This window comes from Nothoprocta perdicaria, unplaced genomic scaffold (assembly GCF_003342845.1).
Source record: "Nothoprocta perdicaria isolate Ctin4 unplaced genomic scaffold, notPer1 scaffold_66, whole genome shotgun sequence".
In the NCBI taxonomy this organism is placed as follows: Eukaryota; Metazoa; Chordata; class Aves; order Tinamiformes; family Tinamidae; genus Nothoprocta; species Nothoprocta perdicaria.
The window spans coordinates 3,238,898-3,256,372 of NW_020455932.1; the positions used below are offsets into that span (position 1 = coordinate 3,238,898).

General features: G+C 55.8%; 1 protein-coding gene across 1 annotated transcript in view; it reads left to right on the top strand.

Moving 5' to 3' along the window:
• The window catches only part of RNF43 (ring finger protein 43), a 59,069-nt gene extending 44,497 nt beyond the window's left edge, over window positions 1-14,572 (top strand). Inside the window, exons 3-9 of the mRNA XM_026050212.1 lie at window positions 2,475-2,549; window positions 3,423-3,554; window positions 4,005-4,106; window positions 4,810-4,965; window positions 5,560-5,662; window positions 6,095-7,600; window positions 14,045-14,572. Of these exons, the coding sequence (XP_025905997.1) occupies window positions 2,475-2,549; window positions 3,423-3,554; window positions 4,005-4,106; window positions 4,810-4,965; window positions 5,560-5,662; window positions 6,095-7,600; window positions 14,045-14,088 (2,118 nt within the window). The 3' untranslated portion in view covers window positions 14,089-14,572. The remainder of the gene's footprint in view (window positions 1-2,474; window positions 2,550-3,422; window positions 3,555-4,004; window positions 4,107-4,809; window positions 4,966-5,559; window positions 5,663-6,094; window positions 7,601-14,044) is intronic.
• Window positions 14,573-17,475: the final 2,903 nt, after the last annotated feature.

The following is a 17,475-nucleotide window of genomic DNA, read 5'->3' on the forward strand; positions in this document are numbered from 1 at the left end:
ACTCCTCTTGCTCTTTCCCCAATGCTTCTCCCGGAGATCAGCGACGTAGCGGTGGGATGTGACCCAGCGGTGCAGATGTGACCCCCGCTGAGCTGGGGAGGCCTGGGCRCCGCCTGGGAGCTAGAGGGACGCGGGGCTCAGAGCTCCCCAACCTCCAGCCACTGGAGTCCGGCCACCAGCCCCGGGCCCCTTTCCCGGAGCTTTTCCCTACTTGTGGTACTTGAACAAGTGTCCCGCATTCACCAAGCCCCCTCTCTACTTTTAAAAGTCTCCACTGCACCGGTTTCTACTAGGTATTGATTTTATGCAGAATTGGGCTTATTCTGCTGTTTGGTCCGGGGAGTGAGCGTGGCTCGCTGGGCCAGCAGCGCTTGTTGCCTTGGCGTGTGTCTCCCGTGACAGAGCCCCGCAGGTTGAGCTGCAGTGCTGTATCAGTGATGATAAGAACAGCCATGTGCAAAGCGTTACCAGAATCTCTGCTTTTGCTGACCCTCTGCCAAGCAGTGCACACAGACTGCCCTTCCAAGCCTGGCCTGTGGATAACTTGATCCAGCCACCTGATGCTCTTTGCTGCTGCCCTGCTCTTCAGTTCTAGCACTGGCTCAGCATCCAAAACGAAAATCAGTGAAAACGCTGCCTGAACTGTGAGAACAGAGGCAGACATGGAAAATACCCTGGGAATGGATGCAGGATGGTTGGTTTCCCCTTTTCTTGTAATCTTTGCAATTTTCTGTGTATGTTTTTTTTCCTCTGACCTTGGGTGGGTCGGTGATTGCAGTGCTGGCTGACTGCTGAAGTCTCCAAAACAGTCTGTATTTGCACTAAAAATGTTTCAGTCCTCCAAGAGGGGAGTCCTGCTACGCTATGTGGCTCAAGAGATGAGCTGCATGGACAGCAAATGCTCATAAAATCATTGCAGCAAGCTGCTTGGGAATAACGTGAACAAAGCTGCATCCTTTGCATTTGGGAAAGGGCAACAATAGTTGAAAAATTCTGCGAGGTAACGTGTGCCCTGTCTCAGTCATCTGTTTCCCCACTGCAGATGTCTTTAGCAGGGTAAAATCTAGAGCTGTTCGTTGCTCAACAAAAGCTGCCCGAGTGTAGTGGGGGGCATTCACTACCTGCAAGTCTTGTTTGTTCTGCAGTGCTGGCAAATGCTGAGGATCCTTTGATCCCAGGCAGGACCCCAATCTCTGATCCCTGCCCTGAGCTTCTAATTCCCCTCTCTGGCTTCCCCTGTTACATCAAACCCAGGAATGTCAAATCCCATCAGCGACTCAGCGCCTTAAGCCCCATCTCCCAGTCCGCTGGGCTGCAGCGCGGTCCAGCTCCCAGGTCCCAGCTCCGGTGCCTCTCTTTGCACCACCAGCTCCGTCCCAGGCTCGGGGACCTGCCTCCAGCTGCCAGCCCCTTCCCTCTGGGGTGCGTGGAAGCAACGCGGAGCTGAGAGCGAGCGAGGGCCCTGCGGCTGCCTGCGGGCTGGCAGAGCCGCCCCGCTGTGTGTGCCCAGCCCGGGTGCTGCCCGGCGCTGCAGCGCTGCCCTCCGCGCCGCGCTCTGCCTCGGCGGCGGGGGCACTGCGGAGCGGCGCCGGCACATCCCTGTTTGCACGGCGCGCGGCACATCCCTGTTTGCACGGCGCGCGCGGCGCCCGCATCAAAGCCACCTGCGTGAGTAAGAGCGGCCCAGCCCTGCACTTTGTTCACCTTCCTGTCTTCCTTTCACAAGAGGCAGCTTTGTCTGCCATGAGCGCTCGGCAGGAGGACGTGGCTGACACTGTGAAGTCCTTTAGGCAGTGCCTTTGCCCTGACCACAGTGACATTTATCCTCATTTTGCAGTGGGAGTCAAAGCTGTCCCTGTCAGACTGTGGCAGACATGGAAAGCTGTGAAAAGCACAGCAAGAGTGATCTGACTCGTAATCCTAGGCCTGACTTGCAGTCCAGGGATCACCTAAGCCTCTCCCTGATGAACGCAGGTCCCTGCATCAAGGGGATTACACAAAGCAGTGTACAGGGCATGGGAGTCAGGGCTGTAGACAGCCCATGGCTGGGGCAGCATGATGAGAAAGAGGGACCTCAAGAGGGTTTTTGCTGCCCTGGATGGAGGGGTTAAGTTGCTGCGAGCACTGCTAGCAGTGACAGATTCCTCCCCAGCAAACCTAGCCCTGATGTGGGAGGCACCTGGCCCAGACATTTATGGGAAAGACTTGATGTTTAGATGGGTTGTTGTGGTGGAAACCCACCAACTGCACCGCTGCARCTGTGGGGAGAAGCCCTCCAAGAGCCACAGAGCTGTAACAAGAGCAGGCACTGGTCTCACTGCAGCTCTACATGAGCACAGAGATAAAAATATGAGCTATTGTTTTATTTGAAGCAGCAGACACTTCTTTCTTCCATGAAGAACCAGGCAAACACCTATGAGATAAGTAGATGCAAWGATGTGCAATATCCAAAAAGGTTTTGTTCTTTCTGACAGGCCAAGCTGGCGGGAGAGCGTGGAGCCCGAGCTATCCTTTTTGACATTACTGATGATGAAAGTGCTGCTGATCAGGTACAGACGCCACTGATACTATCAGTCCTGTCCCTTCCCCAAATGCTCAAGGAGCTCAGGAGCCACCAACCATCGCCGTGCTGGGTCATACAGGTGCCGCCGGGTCCCAGGAAGTTAGTACAGGCTAGTTGAGCTAAGCAAAACTCTGGGTTGACTCCTGGACCCTGGTTCCGTCCCTGTGGTTCTTTCATGTACTTGCAACTTAATTCCTTGTGCTAGAGAAATGCAGCAGCAGATCCGTGAGGTGACACTATGGCTTTTGAGCGTATGGGAAGTGGTTCGTGCGACCAAAAGACCGCCTTGATTCAGTTTTATCTGAAGGACAGAGCAGGCTTGGCCACTTACTGAGTCAGCCCAAGTCAGGCTGCTTGGACTACATGTCCGTGGTGGAAAAATGCACATATAACCAAGAACAAACTGAATGTCATACAGCTCAAATGCAGTGGAGGGACTCTTAGGAGTGCCACAGAAAGGATGAAGTGTTGCTGTAAAGAAGGCAGCACTTAGTGGTGTGATAGGCAGTTCCCACATGGGAGAGGAGAGACCAAGAACTTTTTTGCACGGGGACTTGAGAGAAGAGTGAAGGAGGAACCGAGCGGAGTGTCCAGTTGTGCTTGAAGAGGAGACACCATTGTGGGTTAAGCTATAGGAGGAAATGAAACAAGCCCTCCTGATGAAGAGCTGGGGAAACACTGGGCAAGAAGCTTCAGTTGATGCAGAACACAATCACAGAAAGATGATGTGGGCTTGGAAGAACAGCGTTGGTCTCTAAGGTGTCTGTGGAACGGAGGCTCTTGGCGTGCCTGGCAAACAGACATAGTCCCTGTTTCAGACTGTTCCAGACCATCTCTCACCACGTTTATTTCTTTACAGCTGAGAAAGCCCAGAGGTCTGAGTCAACCTGTGGTTCTGATCAGAGGCCACGATGCTGAGCTTCTCATGGGTGTCGTGAACAAGAACAGAGAGGCGCACGTGAAGATAGAGGTCAAGGAGCCACCAGCTTGGGTGAGAGACACACCATTCCCATTGCCTCCTCTGTCCTTTCTCCCAAGCTCCTGTGCCTTGAAACAGGGCTGAGCACCCAGCGTGCCCAGCTTTCCTGCCTGCGGATGGAGGCGGCAGCTTTTGGCAGTATTTAGATAACATGCAAATACTTCAAAGAACTTCAGCTTATTTACAGCTTATGTTATTTAATCAAGAGTAAGGCAGAATTTCCTGTCTTTTCAGGTGAGGCTAAGATGCTGCAAGAGAGAGAAATTTGATTTCTGATGGAATTTGCACAAAAAAAAGCTTGGATTCTTTTTGTTTTATTTGTAAAGAGCAAGGAGGTAGAGTTTGGCCAAGAATTATGTATTCAAAAGCTGATGGTCAGGAAGAGATCAGGATTGCTCTGCCTAGGCTCTAGCTCCCAGCCCTGACCCCCATGGGTAATTAATTTCCTGTTTTATTCAACAGCCAGATTATGACGTGTGGATTCTTCTCACAGTGGTCAGCACTGTTGTCGTGATCATTTTGATTTTTGTTGTCCGCACAAAGTGCCAGCTGAGCAGGACTCAGGTAAGAATCCCAGGGAAGAAATGGGTCTGAGTGAACAGAAATGCATCGAAGACAACCATGAAGGCAACCTGGGGGAGGCCGTGGGCCTCCTTGCAAACTGGCCACCTGGCCACCCGCAGCCTCTGTGTCGCAGGGGTGCACGGGGCAGTTCGGAGATGGGTTGAGGTCCTTTGGGCAGTGGTCTCACACTTCTCTTGCTGCCCCAGCAGCAGTGCCCCAGCCCAGCACCGGTCAGAGCTTGTCACAAGCTCTGTCATGCTGGGGCAGCAAAGCRGGCTCACAACCTCTTTGGTTTAGCATATTGACAGAAAATAGAAGTTTCAATATTTTGTAAAAACTAACAAATTAAATAAAGCCTTCTTCAAGCCTTCACACAGCCTACTTTAATCAATCGATCACAATTAATTAATTGCACTCAGCTGGGGACCTCAAAGCSCTTAGCAAAGGAAGGAAGCCCAGGAGAGGTTCAGGCGTTCAGCACGGATGGGTGTCTGGAGGCACCCAGCACTCAGGGAGGAGGCAGTGGGGGCAGCAGCAGGGACACGATGGTGTCTAGGGTTGTGTCATCCCAACCAGACTGCTCTGCCTCAGCTCCCTGTGGCCACGTGTGGTTCATGGTCTGACAGCCGGTGCAGGACAGTTTTACCTTCAGCCTCACTTGCCCTGGGCGCTTTTTGAAACCTCCTTCCTTTTTTTCCCGCAGGACTCCTTGCAGCAGCAGACCATGCAGGCCATCGGGCAGCTCGCCACGCGCACCTACCAGCCCCGGTGCCGCCAGGCCGCGCGCTGGGACTCGGCCAGCAGCTGCAGCTCGGCGCCCGTCTGTGCCGTTTGCCTGGAGGAGTTCAGCGAGGGCCAGGTAGGCTGCACGGCTGCTCCTCCGCCGCAGCTGGGGCTCTCTGGATGCTCCGTGGGGACAGCGGGGCAGCCCAGCGGGGTGGGAAGCACCTGGGAGGTTTCCTGCAGCAGCTCCCGAGGGCTGGGGAAGGACAAGCAGGACAGAAGGGAGTCTGCCTCGGAACTTGAGCAAAAAGCACTGCCTGCCCTCCAGTTCCTTACCTGCAGATCCAGATTCCCTATAATTGGGACTCCTGGTGTTTCCGTAGGTTAAATATATCTGTGTTGGGTCTGTTTTGTTGGGTGGAGAAGGAGGAAGGAGGGGGTTTGCTTCCTTAAAGCACTTCACTTGAAATCCTGTATTTGGAGGGAGCCAAACACCTCTCTACATGTTCATGCCACCGTGGCTTGGCACAGCCAGAGAACTCAATATACCAGGCTGCAGAACAGCCTCTTGCATGCAAAACTGCTCTACAGTTTGCCTACTATTAGACCTCTTTCCATTTTACACGTCCTCGTTCCTGGAGGATCAGGAGAGCCCCATCTCCCCATCTGCAGATCCTGGGACAAGGTTCTCCTCACTCGCCCTTCTCCTTTTCTTCCCATGTTTTCCTAGGAACTACGGATCATTTCGTGCTCCCATGAGTTTCACCGGGAGTGTGTTGACCCCTGGCTGCAGCAACACCACACGTGTCCACTTTGCATGTTCAACATCCTCGGTAGGACTCCGGCGCAGCGTTGTGCAGCTGGGCATGGGCGGCGTGTGCARGGCTCTGCTCAGGGGGTGGCTTTGGGGGTCGTGCCCAGCTGTGCTGTGGGCAGCAGCACGTGGCTCCACGGAGGGGAGCGCAGCGAGAGCTTGCACAGCTGCAGCTGTGTGTGGTGAGGTGCTGGCTTGGGGCCTGTGCCAGGAGGAAGGGGTCCCAGCGCCAGGACAAGAGCAGTGGGGCTGGCAGGGGAGGCTGCTGGGTCTGCGCGCAGGGGCAGCGGGARGGTGCGAGGCACCGGCCGCGTGGCGTGGGACCATCCTGGCCGTGTGGCTGCAGTGAAGGGCAGTGGGGCAGGGGCGGGACGTGGCGCGTGGGGGAGCCTTGCTGGGACCCTTGAAGCCGAGGGGCAGGGACTGGATGTTCCCTTCTTTTTGTTCCTAGCCCGAGACTCTGTGGAGCAGGCTGCAGGCCCTGGCTCCAGGCTGGCGCCGCGGGACCTGGAGCCTGGACGGCGGCTCCATCTCTTCCGGCAGCACCCAGGACATGCCCTTTATCACCTGCCCCACGCCTATCCCCAGCGGAACCTCAGGAGCTTCCCGCCGGAGCCTGCGCACGGCAACCCCTTCTTCCGCTCCCCGCAGCTCTCCCGGCTGGATTTCGGCACTATTCACTACGTGCCCTACAGGCCGGCCGGCTCCCTGCCCGCCTGCCGCCCTCCCTCCGCGCTGGTGCCCGCCGTGCTGGCCGCGCAGCAGGGCCCGGCCGCGGAGTGCGGGCAGCCGCTGCCCTCTCACCGGCCCTGCTCGCTGCCGGCGCCGTGCGCGGTGCTCAAGGCGGCGGCTGCGGCGCAGAAGCAGCACCGCGCAGCCCCGCCGCGCCGCGGAGCTGCCCTCGGCCACCAGCACAACAGCAGCGGCTCCGGCGAGAGCTACCTCACCGAGCACAGCGGGTACCTGGCAGACGGGCCGGGCAGCGACTCCAGCTCCGGGCCCTGTCACGGCTCCTCCAGTGACTCTATGCTGAACTGCACAGACGTCAGTCTCCAGGGCATCCACGGCAGCTGCTCTACTTTCCGCAGCTCCCTCAGCAGCGACTAYGACCCCTTCGTGTACTGCAGCTCGGAGGGACCTGCCGTGGACCACAGGCAGGAGCAGCAGCTGGCGAGGGAGACGCGGCCCAGGTCCTTGGACCTGCTCGTGCCTGGGGGTGCTGCTGCAGCCAAGCCCCAGGTGCTCGGCCATGTCCACTACCACCAGCACTATAGGAGAGAGGCCGAGTGCCCRTCCGGGCGTGCTGGGCCGAGCCCGCGCAAGTCCCGCTACCCTGGCACCAAAGTTGGCCTGCACAGTGCTCGGACGCAAAAGAGGACTGAGAAACCCCACCGCTGTCAGCAGCCTCTTGAAAGTAGCACTGTGTCACCAGAGGCCCCTCCGGCAGGGCAGCCCACCTGCCTCCAGCAAGGCCGTGAGCTTTCTGGGGCCCCTTCTGCCTCTCTGAACAGGCTGGACTTGGGCACAGATGCTAGCAGGCTTTGGGGAGCAGCTGGCACGTCCCATGTCCCACTGCCCCAGAGACACGGCTTACATGGGCGTCATCACAGAAGGAAAAGAAAGTGTCCCCTGGAGCCCAACCCTCCTCACCTCCCCGAGGACTCAGTCTTGCACAAAGCCTCCGATGCCCGTGTTCCTTACAGCCATCCCGCCGGTGACAGCTGCTCGCCGGAAGTCCAGCCCCTCATCCCAAGTGCTCCCCTGCCCTGTGGCTCAGGCTCTCGGCCACTTTGGAAGTGTTTGGTCCCACAGTCCAGCTCGGAGCTGAAAAAGCAGGAGGACGGGTCCTCGGGCCAGGAGGGAAACCTCCTGGTTGCTGCTGATTTCTCAGGGACGGGCGCCCCTGCTCCCAGTCTGCGTGTTCACCCTCACTGCCAGTCTCAGCGATGTAGCCGGGGTAAGTCTCTTATTTGCCTCTTCTTTCAACCAGCAGAYGGAGAAGGGTGGTTTGTTGTGGGTGGCTTGTGAGGATACTCGCGCTGCACGTGCACAGGCTTCTGTCACAGTGGGATGTCCTGCCGGTCACTGGTAATTCTGTGTTCACCTGTTATTTCTGATACTATCCTGAGATGATTTTGCAGATCTGTGATTATCAGCCAGTCAGACACTGCAGACTCATCAAAAAAAAATTAGAATGAAGGAGGATGTTTCTAAAGTGAGAATCGCTTAAACTAGAAACTGGAATATCTTCCAAAGCAAAGGGTAGAACCCTGTTTCTCGGTGTCCCTATCTAGACTGCCCTACTGCAGGATTTGTCAGCAATGCTGCTTGCTGTGCCTTAACTGTCAGTTCTAAGTTCCAACTTACTGAACTGGATAAGGAGATGAGTGTCCATGGCTTGTGCTTATAGAAGGACAGACTAGATGAGACATGAGGGACATGTAAAGCCATGAATTCATCTGCCTTAGCTCTGCGGTAATTAAARTTGAATCCTTCAGCTAACTGTTGTACATCAATTCTGCCTCTCCTTGAGGCAGCAAGTGCATTTGAGATTGGGATTCCTGTCAGAAAAGGAACCCAGTTTAGCTCCCCGGGCTGGTGCTCTCAGGCTCTTCTGCAGATCTCACCTGCAGACGGGACGTGTGGGACGGCAGGCGGGATGCGCGGAGCAGGGGGGACGGCAGGCGGGATGCGCGGAGCAGGGGGGACGGCAGGCGGGATGCGCGGAGCAGGGGGGACGGCAGGCGGGATGCGCGGAGCAGGGGACGGCAGGCGGGATGTGCGGAGCAGGGGGGACGGCAGACGGGATGTCACAGGGTCCTGTGCCTGCTGCCTGCGGTGCCACCCTGAGGGCAAACGAGCTGCCACCGAAGTGGGGGTACAGGCAGTTCCCTGGGGAGCTTGGTGCCTTTCTGCAGCAGCCCCCGCTGCTCATTGAACAGCCCATCCTGTCTTCTTGGGAACGCTCGTCCCAGTCCCGGTGCCCCGTGCTCTGGGTGCGTCTGACCTGACCCGCTCCGCGGCTGCCTTGGGGACGCTCGGTGCCTCTCGGGGGGACGGCGCCTCTCGGTGGCTGGTGCCAGGGCAGCTGGGGCTTCCCCTGCCGCCTCTCGGGGGCCGGTGCAGAGGGGCACCCAGCTCCTTGGGGGATCTGCAGACCGCTCACGGCCGCCCCGCGAGSGTGTTGGGCTCCTGTGATCCAGGGCTGCTCAGAGAGGGACCCTGACGCAGCTGCCACGCCGGGGAAGGGTGTCCCCTGCCGTGGTGACATCAGCGGGTTCCTCCGTGTGCATCCCCCTTGCTGCGGCCCGAGGGAGTCCCGGTGGGCTGGGAAGCGAAGGCGCCCTGTGCTCGTGCCAGGTCTCCTTGCCCCTCTTGGCACGGCCACGCGTGCCCTGCACGGGCAGGGGAGCAGGGCGCGCTCTCCTCGGTGTGCCCAGGGTGGTTGGAGCTGCCGGGGCAAGTCCTGCGCAGCTGCCTGTCACCTGGGCTAGGTGGCCTCGCGTGCCACCCTGCTGTGCGGGACCCACGTCCCGTAAGCGCAGAGCGGGGACTGGGGACAGCGACGCCAGCGGTGACGTTGGGGTGCCGGGTGAACCTGCTGCAGCTGCCTGCAGCTCTGCCCGCGTGTGGGCGCCCTGCTCTGCCTCCCCTGCCCTGTGCGGGCAGCGGGCAGCACCTGGCTGTCCTCAGAGCTCCCTGGAGCCCCGGGAGCACAGCAGGGAAGCGCTGGGTGCCCCCCGGGAACACGGACCTGCCCTTGAGTCCCCCCCTGCAGGGGGCAGCCGGGAGGGAGCCGGGGGGTTGTCCCTGCGGTGCCAGTGTGGATGCTCTGCACGTGGGAGGCAGTGTGGGCYATTATGGGATGCCCTGGCACGTACGGGAACACCCCTGGAGGGAACGGATCCCTTCATCCCAAGAGAGAGCTTGGAGCGTCAGTCATCGTCCTGAGGACAGTAGAGCTCACACGGGAGCTATAGAAAAGCTGTCACATTGAAAACACACTGCTTGACCTGATAGATCAATAATCAATTCTGTGGCATAGGGATGGGGTGTAAATCAACAGGGAACAGGTGGGAAACAGCAAAGATCAGTCGCAGCAGCCAGCCTCATTTTAGTGGGATGCGCATAAAATAAGGCAAGGAAGCCAGCAGAGAATCAATATATACGTCTAGATGAATGCTGGAAGGCTAAAACCTAAGTGGGTGAATTAGGAGGCCTGGCTCTAAATGAAGTTTTTAAGAATTTAGGAAAYCCAGAAGAAGAAAAGAGGGACGTTCATTCCCCAGGTGAAGCCCTACAGAAGGGTACGTCATGGTGGCACGGGAGGGCACTGTGCATTGAGGACAGTGCAAAGTCACAGAATCCTTAAGGTTGGAAGGGACCTCTAGRGATCATCCAGTCCAACCCCCTGCACACGCAGGGACACCCAGAGCACGGGGCATAGGGCTGCAACCACGTGAGTTTGGGAGATTCCCCAGAGCAGGAGCCTCCGCAGCCTCCCTGGGCAGCCTGGGCCAGGGCGCTGGCACCGTCACTGTCGGGAAATTTCTCCTGAAGTCCAGTGACAACCAGCATGAAGTCCCCAGTTGTGCCTGACTAGCGTTGTAATATGCTGTGTATGAGCATAAATCTGTGCTCTGCATGAGCRCTGCAGTATGAGCACCGGGGACTGTGTGAGCATTATAATATGCTGTGTTAGCATGAATTGCCAAAAAGAAGTSTCCGTAAAAACAGGAATCTTCCTAAAACCGTATTAAAATAAACATTTGAACGAATTAGATGTTTGGGGGCACAGGGATCATTTAAAGATACAACAGCAGGTGCCCGGAGCAATATCCCCAACCCTGAGAAGGCTCCAGAAAAGCCCTATCCAGGGAGCAGGGCAAAGAAAACCCTTAGAAGAAACAAGCAGTTCTTCACCGCTTAGGGCCATGTGAGACAACCAAGAACGAGTTAGGYGCAGAGCTAAGCGCGGAGTCGCACCAGGCAGGCGGGGACGGTTCCTGTGCACAGCCCGGGTAAAACGGAGCGCCCAGCAATCAAAGCCCTGGCCTCCACTCGCGGAGGAGCTGCAAGCGCCTGCGGAGCGTCGTGCGGTGGCACAGCCCAGGGCGTGAGCGGCTCCCAAAGCAATCCATGGGGATGGGCGCTGCCGGAGCCGCTGCAGCGGGAGCAGGGACACGTTGCGGGGCTGCGGGGCCCTCCCTGGGTGCCGCGCGGGGCCCCAAGGCGCAGGCACCGCGCGGGACCCGCGCGCCGGGGCTGAAGCCACAGAACCCTGAGCCTGCCYTTCCTGCCCACCCCATTGCTGGGAATTTAAATACAGCCTGGCCYGTAGACCCACGGGAAACGTGGAGTCCGGGGAGGAGGCGGCACAGCCTTTATCAGCAGGGAGAACGCCCTGCAGGCCTTTGCGGGACCGAATCCATCAAAGGATCAAAGGGAAAGTCCCCTCCTGGGTAAATAACTGGATAAAAAATAAGAGGAAAAGTGCGGAGCAGTTTTAGTGGAGGAAAATAACTAGGAAATGGAGCAAAGGGGAGTTCTCCCAACTGGCTGCATTTTTCAGTCAGCTCAAAAATATCCTGGAGGAGGAAGGGAGCTAACAAAGTTGGCAGAAGTTGCTCTTGTCAGCGGTACAGCTGGTCGAAGCATCGGGCAGGATCTCCTGTTAGGGAGTTAGCGGGTACCAAGGTGGCAGGTGAAGGGCTGTGTACATGGCACCTGCGGCACCCGTGAACAGAACTGCTGCTCAATGCCCCATTACCCCGGTCAGCGCCGCCCAGACCTGCTGCGCGGAGCTGGCCCAGAGGCAGAGCACTGGGGAGACTGGGGACAGAGAACAAGAGCAAGCAGAAGGTGACACCAAGTAACTGCCCAACTCAGTGGCACCCCCAGGACCCACCACCAAGTTCTTGTCACGCCTTCTCATGGGAAGTGATAGTAAAATTGGGAAAAGTACATAAATATGTGAGGTTTGAGCAAAAAAGAAAGAAAATAGAGACTTTCATGTGGAAAGGATGTGAAACTGATCTGTGAAGTCATGGCGGGTAGGGGGGAAGGAAGGTAGGAGATATGAATCACTGCTGCTTATAGCAGAGTGTCTCCTGGCATCAAAGGGGAGCCGGGAGCTGYAGAGCCGCGGGGAAGGCAGCGCAGGGCGCGCACCGACGTCGTGCTGCTCCTCGCCCACAGCTTGGAGGTGCTAAACCGGGCTCGGGATCCTAGATCAAGAGCTATCACACAGAGAGATGCAAATACGGGCTGTGGCTCGGGAAGTCCCAAACCGGGGTTTCGGGAAGCGGCGGCATCCTGTGGGCTGAGGTGCCCCGGGTGCATCGTCGCCCAGGTGCGGGCCGAGGCCGGTGCTCCGTGTCCCCGGGGAGCCCCTCGGCAGGAGYGGCACGCGCTGGCCTGGGCGGCGCTGCCCGCAGCTCGGCCACGGTTAGCCCCTCGCTTGTCCTGAGCGTGGGCCGCCTCCTCCAGCACCCCGCTCGCTCCTCCGTGGGGGTTCGCGTGAAGCTGTGCCCCGCTGCTTTGGCCTCGGGCCCCATCCCTGCAAGTTACAGCACTGACGTGTCACGGAAGGATCCCGTCCTTGAGCAATGCTGCATGCATCCCTTAAGAGAATCAGGGCTTGGGCATGAGCTACAGCCCGAGGGCTTCCCGGAGGCCCCCGGGCATTGATCCCATCCCCAAGCAGCGGATTCCTCCTGGCACAGGGTGCTCAAGTCCCTTGCTTGCCCCTCCTGGGAACTGTGTGTGTCAGCACGGGCCCCTCTCCTGCTCCCTCTTAGGCTYGCTCCTTCATGTCCCTTCTTCGCTCCTGACTGCCAGGGAGGAAGGGACTAGAGGGCAGAAGACGCTCTCTGTTAAAAGACAGCACCCAAGGAACAGGGTTTCCACCGGTGTCACAGTGTGAGTGCGGTCCCTGGGGTCCTCAGCCCCGCGGGGTCAGGAGCCAAGTTCTGCCACCTCAGCATCTGCTGCACACGCGCTCGGCTTGATGGACCTTCCTGCCCATAAAGCTGTCCTGGAAGCTGAGGGCACTCACACAGGCAGAGTTGTCACAAAATATTTTAATAGTTTATATATAATTATGTAGTTTATAATTTAATAGTTTGCACTCGGGGTTTCTGCCTGATCACAGAGCGATGGAAGCTGCAAAGCGGCTTTTGTGTTCTCTGTAGGAACAGTAATTAGCAGTGGATTATTCAATGTGCTGGTTATACAAATCACAGATGCCAGATACTCCGAAATACATCTTCTGCTAGCATGTGCATGTAAAATGCTCTGACTGTGCTTTAATTTTCCCACATCTATTTGCTGCATTTTCAAGGCTGAATCTCATTTAGTTGTTTTCTTCCCATATATTTAATTTGTAGAGGTTCTGTGGYTGGTGAATAACTTGTAACGAACCAGAATTTGCTGCGACTATTTTTAAAAGTTCTTTTGAAATGCTTCTGCAAATATTGAGATAGGCTTTTTTTTTTTCTTTTTTTTTTTCTTTTGAATTCAAAAACATTAAAGGAAAGGGCAATGTAAAAATAATGCACATCTGCATTACCTGGGCTATACTTAGACTGCGAGAGCTCTGGGTGGGCCTGAGGGACACGCGGGAAAGGGACCGTGTGCGTGAGCGCCCAGGCACGCGAGAGAGGAAGGGAATATCTAAGGCAGGTAACTGAGGGCACACAGTTCCTAGGCAGCCCTGAGGCTGAAATGTTTCAATGTCAACGATTCGGCCCCTGTGTGTAAATAAATCACAGGGCAGAAGGAGCTGGTGARGAGCACGAACTGCCGTCCTTGCTGGCGGGCCTGCGGGATGGGCGCTCGTGGCCAACCTCCCCTCGAGGGCTTGGCTGCTGTTGGAACTCCAAGCACTTTGTGCAGCTCGGCTCCGAGAATCCCTCGTGTGTTCCCTTCTGCAGGCACACAGCCCCTGCACACTCCGTTTGTTTTCTGGAGTTTCTCCTGTTGCTGTCCCCTGTGCATGGGAAGTACGGTTGTGGCATTGCGTGGGAGCGAATCCGTGTTACTGACAGTTACTGAGAATTTTTGAAATGTCTGTTCAGATTTTCCTCACATTGTAAACACCAAAAAGCCATCTGGCAGCATGGTGAGTCGTGGCAGGCACTATATCCTTAGCCAGTATTTCCTGAAATGTCCAGGGAGTAGATTGCTGTCTTATGTGTAGGTTTGATCGTTCATTAACTCAGAGGAATAAACTCATGAGGAGATAGCCAGGAAGCTCCCTCCAAAATGCCGGGACAAACCTGGTGGCTTTCACAGCAGTATCTGTTTTCTGTATTGCAGAATTAAGACTCTAGCAGCCACAGGATCCTGAAGCATTCAGTTAGTGAGAGTTTACATTTTCTTTTTCTTTTTCTGAATGCAGGATCTGAAGAGGAGGTCCAGGATGTCCATGAACACTCAGTTTAATAAAAGACTGGCTCATTTGCTCACTACAGAGACCTGGAGTGGATAAGGAAGGTCAGAATACCAGCAGGAGTGGAGGTCACACCTTGCTCTCTACGCAGGCCCTGTAATAAATACACAGGCCAGACCAAGATGCAAACTGCAAATAAGTAACGTGATACTCCCTTGTGCTCTGCACACTTGTCCCCGTATTGCTGTGGTCACACAAACACCGAGTCCTGTTTCCCAGGCACAGAGAGCCCATCTTCAGCTCAGCTTCCAGCATCATCTGTTTGCGTGGCTAAGCTCGCTCCGAGACTTGCCTTGGGAGTCTCAAGCTGGAGAGCTCAGAAGAGTGAGTGCAAGCTGCTCTTCCAGCACGTTCATGCCATAGAAGGCATTGCTAGATACTTCAGAAAATGAACAAGCCTTCGAGACCAAAAGCTGTAGCAGTGGCTTTCCRTAGCCTGGCAGCTCCTGACTTCATTTCCTCACTTAGGTGAAAAGTCAAACTTCTTCATTTAACTTTTCCCCTCTTGTTTCAGACATAGGAACTAGGTAGTTTCCACCTGTGCATCCGCAGGTCTGCCCTGCAGGGTGCTTTTCCAGACTTCATGGGAAGCTAACAGCTCTCCCCACTTGCTGTCACTTCACTGCCCCTCAGCTGAAACCGTCTTGGCCATTTGCTGAGTTTTGCCAACTGCAGGAGAGASGAAGGAACAGGGCCATTTCCAGGGATCAGGCTCTGCACTGTTCAGAATCCACCAGCTCGCCTGATAATGTGAACAAATATCCTTGAACTCCTCCATTCCCTCTCAAAATGGCTGTTCTGGTCAGTGCTGTTGGGAGCGACACATTTGTTAGGTGTGTTTCAAATCCGAGATGAGCCCCGACAGGACTTGCAGGGAATCCTTGTGTGCACACGGTTCCTGCTGCTTCTCTTCCTCTCTCACTGCCCAAACACATAGCAAAACCCATCTTCTTATGGCTTCAAAGCAAACTCATAAGCTTCAGCAAAACCCAAGAAGTCCCATCCCACTTTTATAATGATCTTGCAAAGTAATGGTTCAGAATACTTTTCTCCCTTTTCTAACATGTTTGTGATGGGGAGAGAGAAAGCTTGAGAAATTTCTAGACTCTGGGTTRATTCACCTGTTGTTCCTTGGTTTTCTTTCATCTTGGGAGAATCATTAATTCTGATTTTTCCCATGTCACTTAATTAGGAGACATTCAACTAAAATGAAGACTGGGAAATCCAAATCCATAAAATCCGAACAGCTTTCACAGTACAGGGAATTAGGCTGTGGTGTTCATTGCCCGAAACCTTAATGCAAACCAAAGAACTAGGCAGATCTCCGTGCGGAGTGTGTATCCCATGGCCAGCAAGGCTACCCAGAGCTCTCGTGTTAATGCAGCGCTTGCAGGAATGCTGTGGTAGAGATTATGGTGACTTCTGACAACGTGAAACCCAGTGTGCAGACGGACTGTCCCCTATCCACTCTGTGACCAGCCTTTATATCTTCCTTCCGAGTACCTGCTTCTTCCCCACCTTGACAAAGCACAGTGCCTAGGTGCTCCCACGTCAGCTTGGCCCTGCCTCACCTTCCTTTCTGGGTGATAAAAGCTCTTTACAGATTCAGGTTGCTCCCCTGCATCTTTGGGTGGCATCTTTGTCTCAATTGCTCATCAGTCACCAATGTTGACAAGTCAACCAATAACCAATAACAACCAATAACAGAATTTTAAACAAAACATTATTCCCTTCCTAGTGTTCATTTTCTTGCCTTGTGAGGAGCTGATTTCCTAACATAAATGAATCCAACAGGTTCTATCTTAACCGTTGCAGGTTCTTCTCTGTCATACAGAGCAAGCAGAAGACACAAGCCCAGCTGTTTTCTCCTCTGTAGGGAATTCAWTCTAAAAGTAGAGGAAAAATCAGGAGTTGTGCATATGTCATAAGGATARTCCTAACTAGCTTGACCATCCTGGAGGGCTCAAAGGGCTTTACAGAGGGGAAGGCTGGAAGTCCGGCTGCTCTCTGGCTCTCATGAAGTTCGGGCATTCAGCTAAGATTCACTGGGCTCCCACACGTCTCCTTGGGAGCYGAGAAGCCTGAGAGCCTCCACGGATGCATTTGAGTGCCTCACAGGAGCTGGCAGCCAGTCTGCAGTCTAAAAGTGCTCCTGGCTTCCCCTCCTTAGACTGAAAAAGGAGCACTGTGTACTTGGCAGCAAGGCCCAAGCTTCTTGGAGTCGGCGGTCARTAGCAAGGAACCCTTTCCACTCCCTCCTGCAGTATTCCTGGGCTGTGCAGGGCCATGCCCGCTCCAAAGTGTTTGCATTTTCCGATGTTACACTGCTGCTACTTTCCATTCGGACAACGGACCCCCTGGATGCTGAGCGTCCTCCCCAGGGCTCGCTCGGCCGAACGGGCAGCGGAGGTGCCTCTGGCTGGGTTCTCACGTGGGAAGAGAGCGGAGCTCTCCAGGAAGGGGGTGTCTTTTTCCAACCCTCTTCGGCAGCCGCGGTTCTTGGCTGCGCAGAAGGGACACGAAGAAGCAGTCTCTGAGAAAACGGGAAATGGTCCCTCTGCGTTTCAGCAGCGCTCGCGTCAGCGAGCGGTAGTTTTGGGTGGTCAACGTCCTCGAGCTTGGCTCCCGAATTTCCTCGGCATCGCTGCAAAGCAAGAGCTCATTTTGCTTCCTTGGAGCCAGGCAAAGCCGTGGGGGAAGACGTGAGGGCAGACGGAGCACCCTGAACTCTCTGTCTGCACCCAGAGCGTCGCTGCTGGGCCCTGGGTGCCCGGGCCGGCCGGACCCCTCTGCTCCTGCCCTTGTTAACGTTCAGATCCTTTGGAAATGTGAATATACTTTCATTTTTTTATTCTGTTTTTTATTTTGTTTTGTTTTTGTTTTGCAGAGTCTGTCCTGGCTCTTGGGGCTTGAGAATAAATTATGACCCCACCCTCAAAAAAAAAAAAAAAAAAAGTTTTATATATATATGCAAAACTTGTATTTATGTCCGATAGAAACCAAGATGTGTGAATATGCTGACGTGCTCATAAATATATTTATTTACTAATATATTTATCCATGTACCCGGCCTGCTCTCGTGTTTTCCTTCGCCCGCAGCCACGCGGGAAGGCGCCTCCGTCCCGTGGAAATGGGGCCCCCCTGGGGGTGCGGGGGGAGCTGGGCCGGGCCGGGGGGCGCAGGAGGCCTCGGCGAGGCCGCGGGCCCCGCTCTCCCGGGCCGGGCCGGGCCCCGCTCTCCCGGCCTAGGCCGCGCTCTCCGGGCCAGGCCGGATCGCAGCGGGCGGCCCCGCGGCTCCCGCCCGCGCGGGGTCGCTGCGCGCGGAGGCGGCGCCCCGGCGAGGCCCGGCCCGGCCCGGCGCGGCCCCTGCGCCTGCGCGG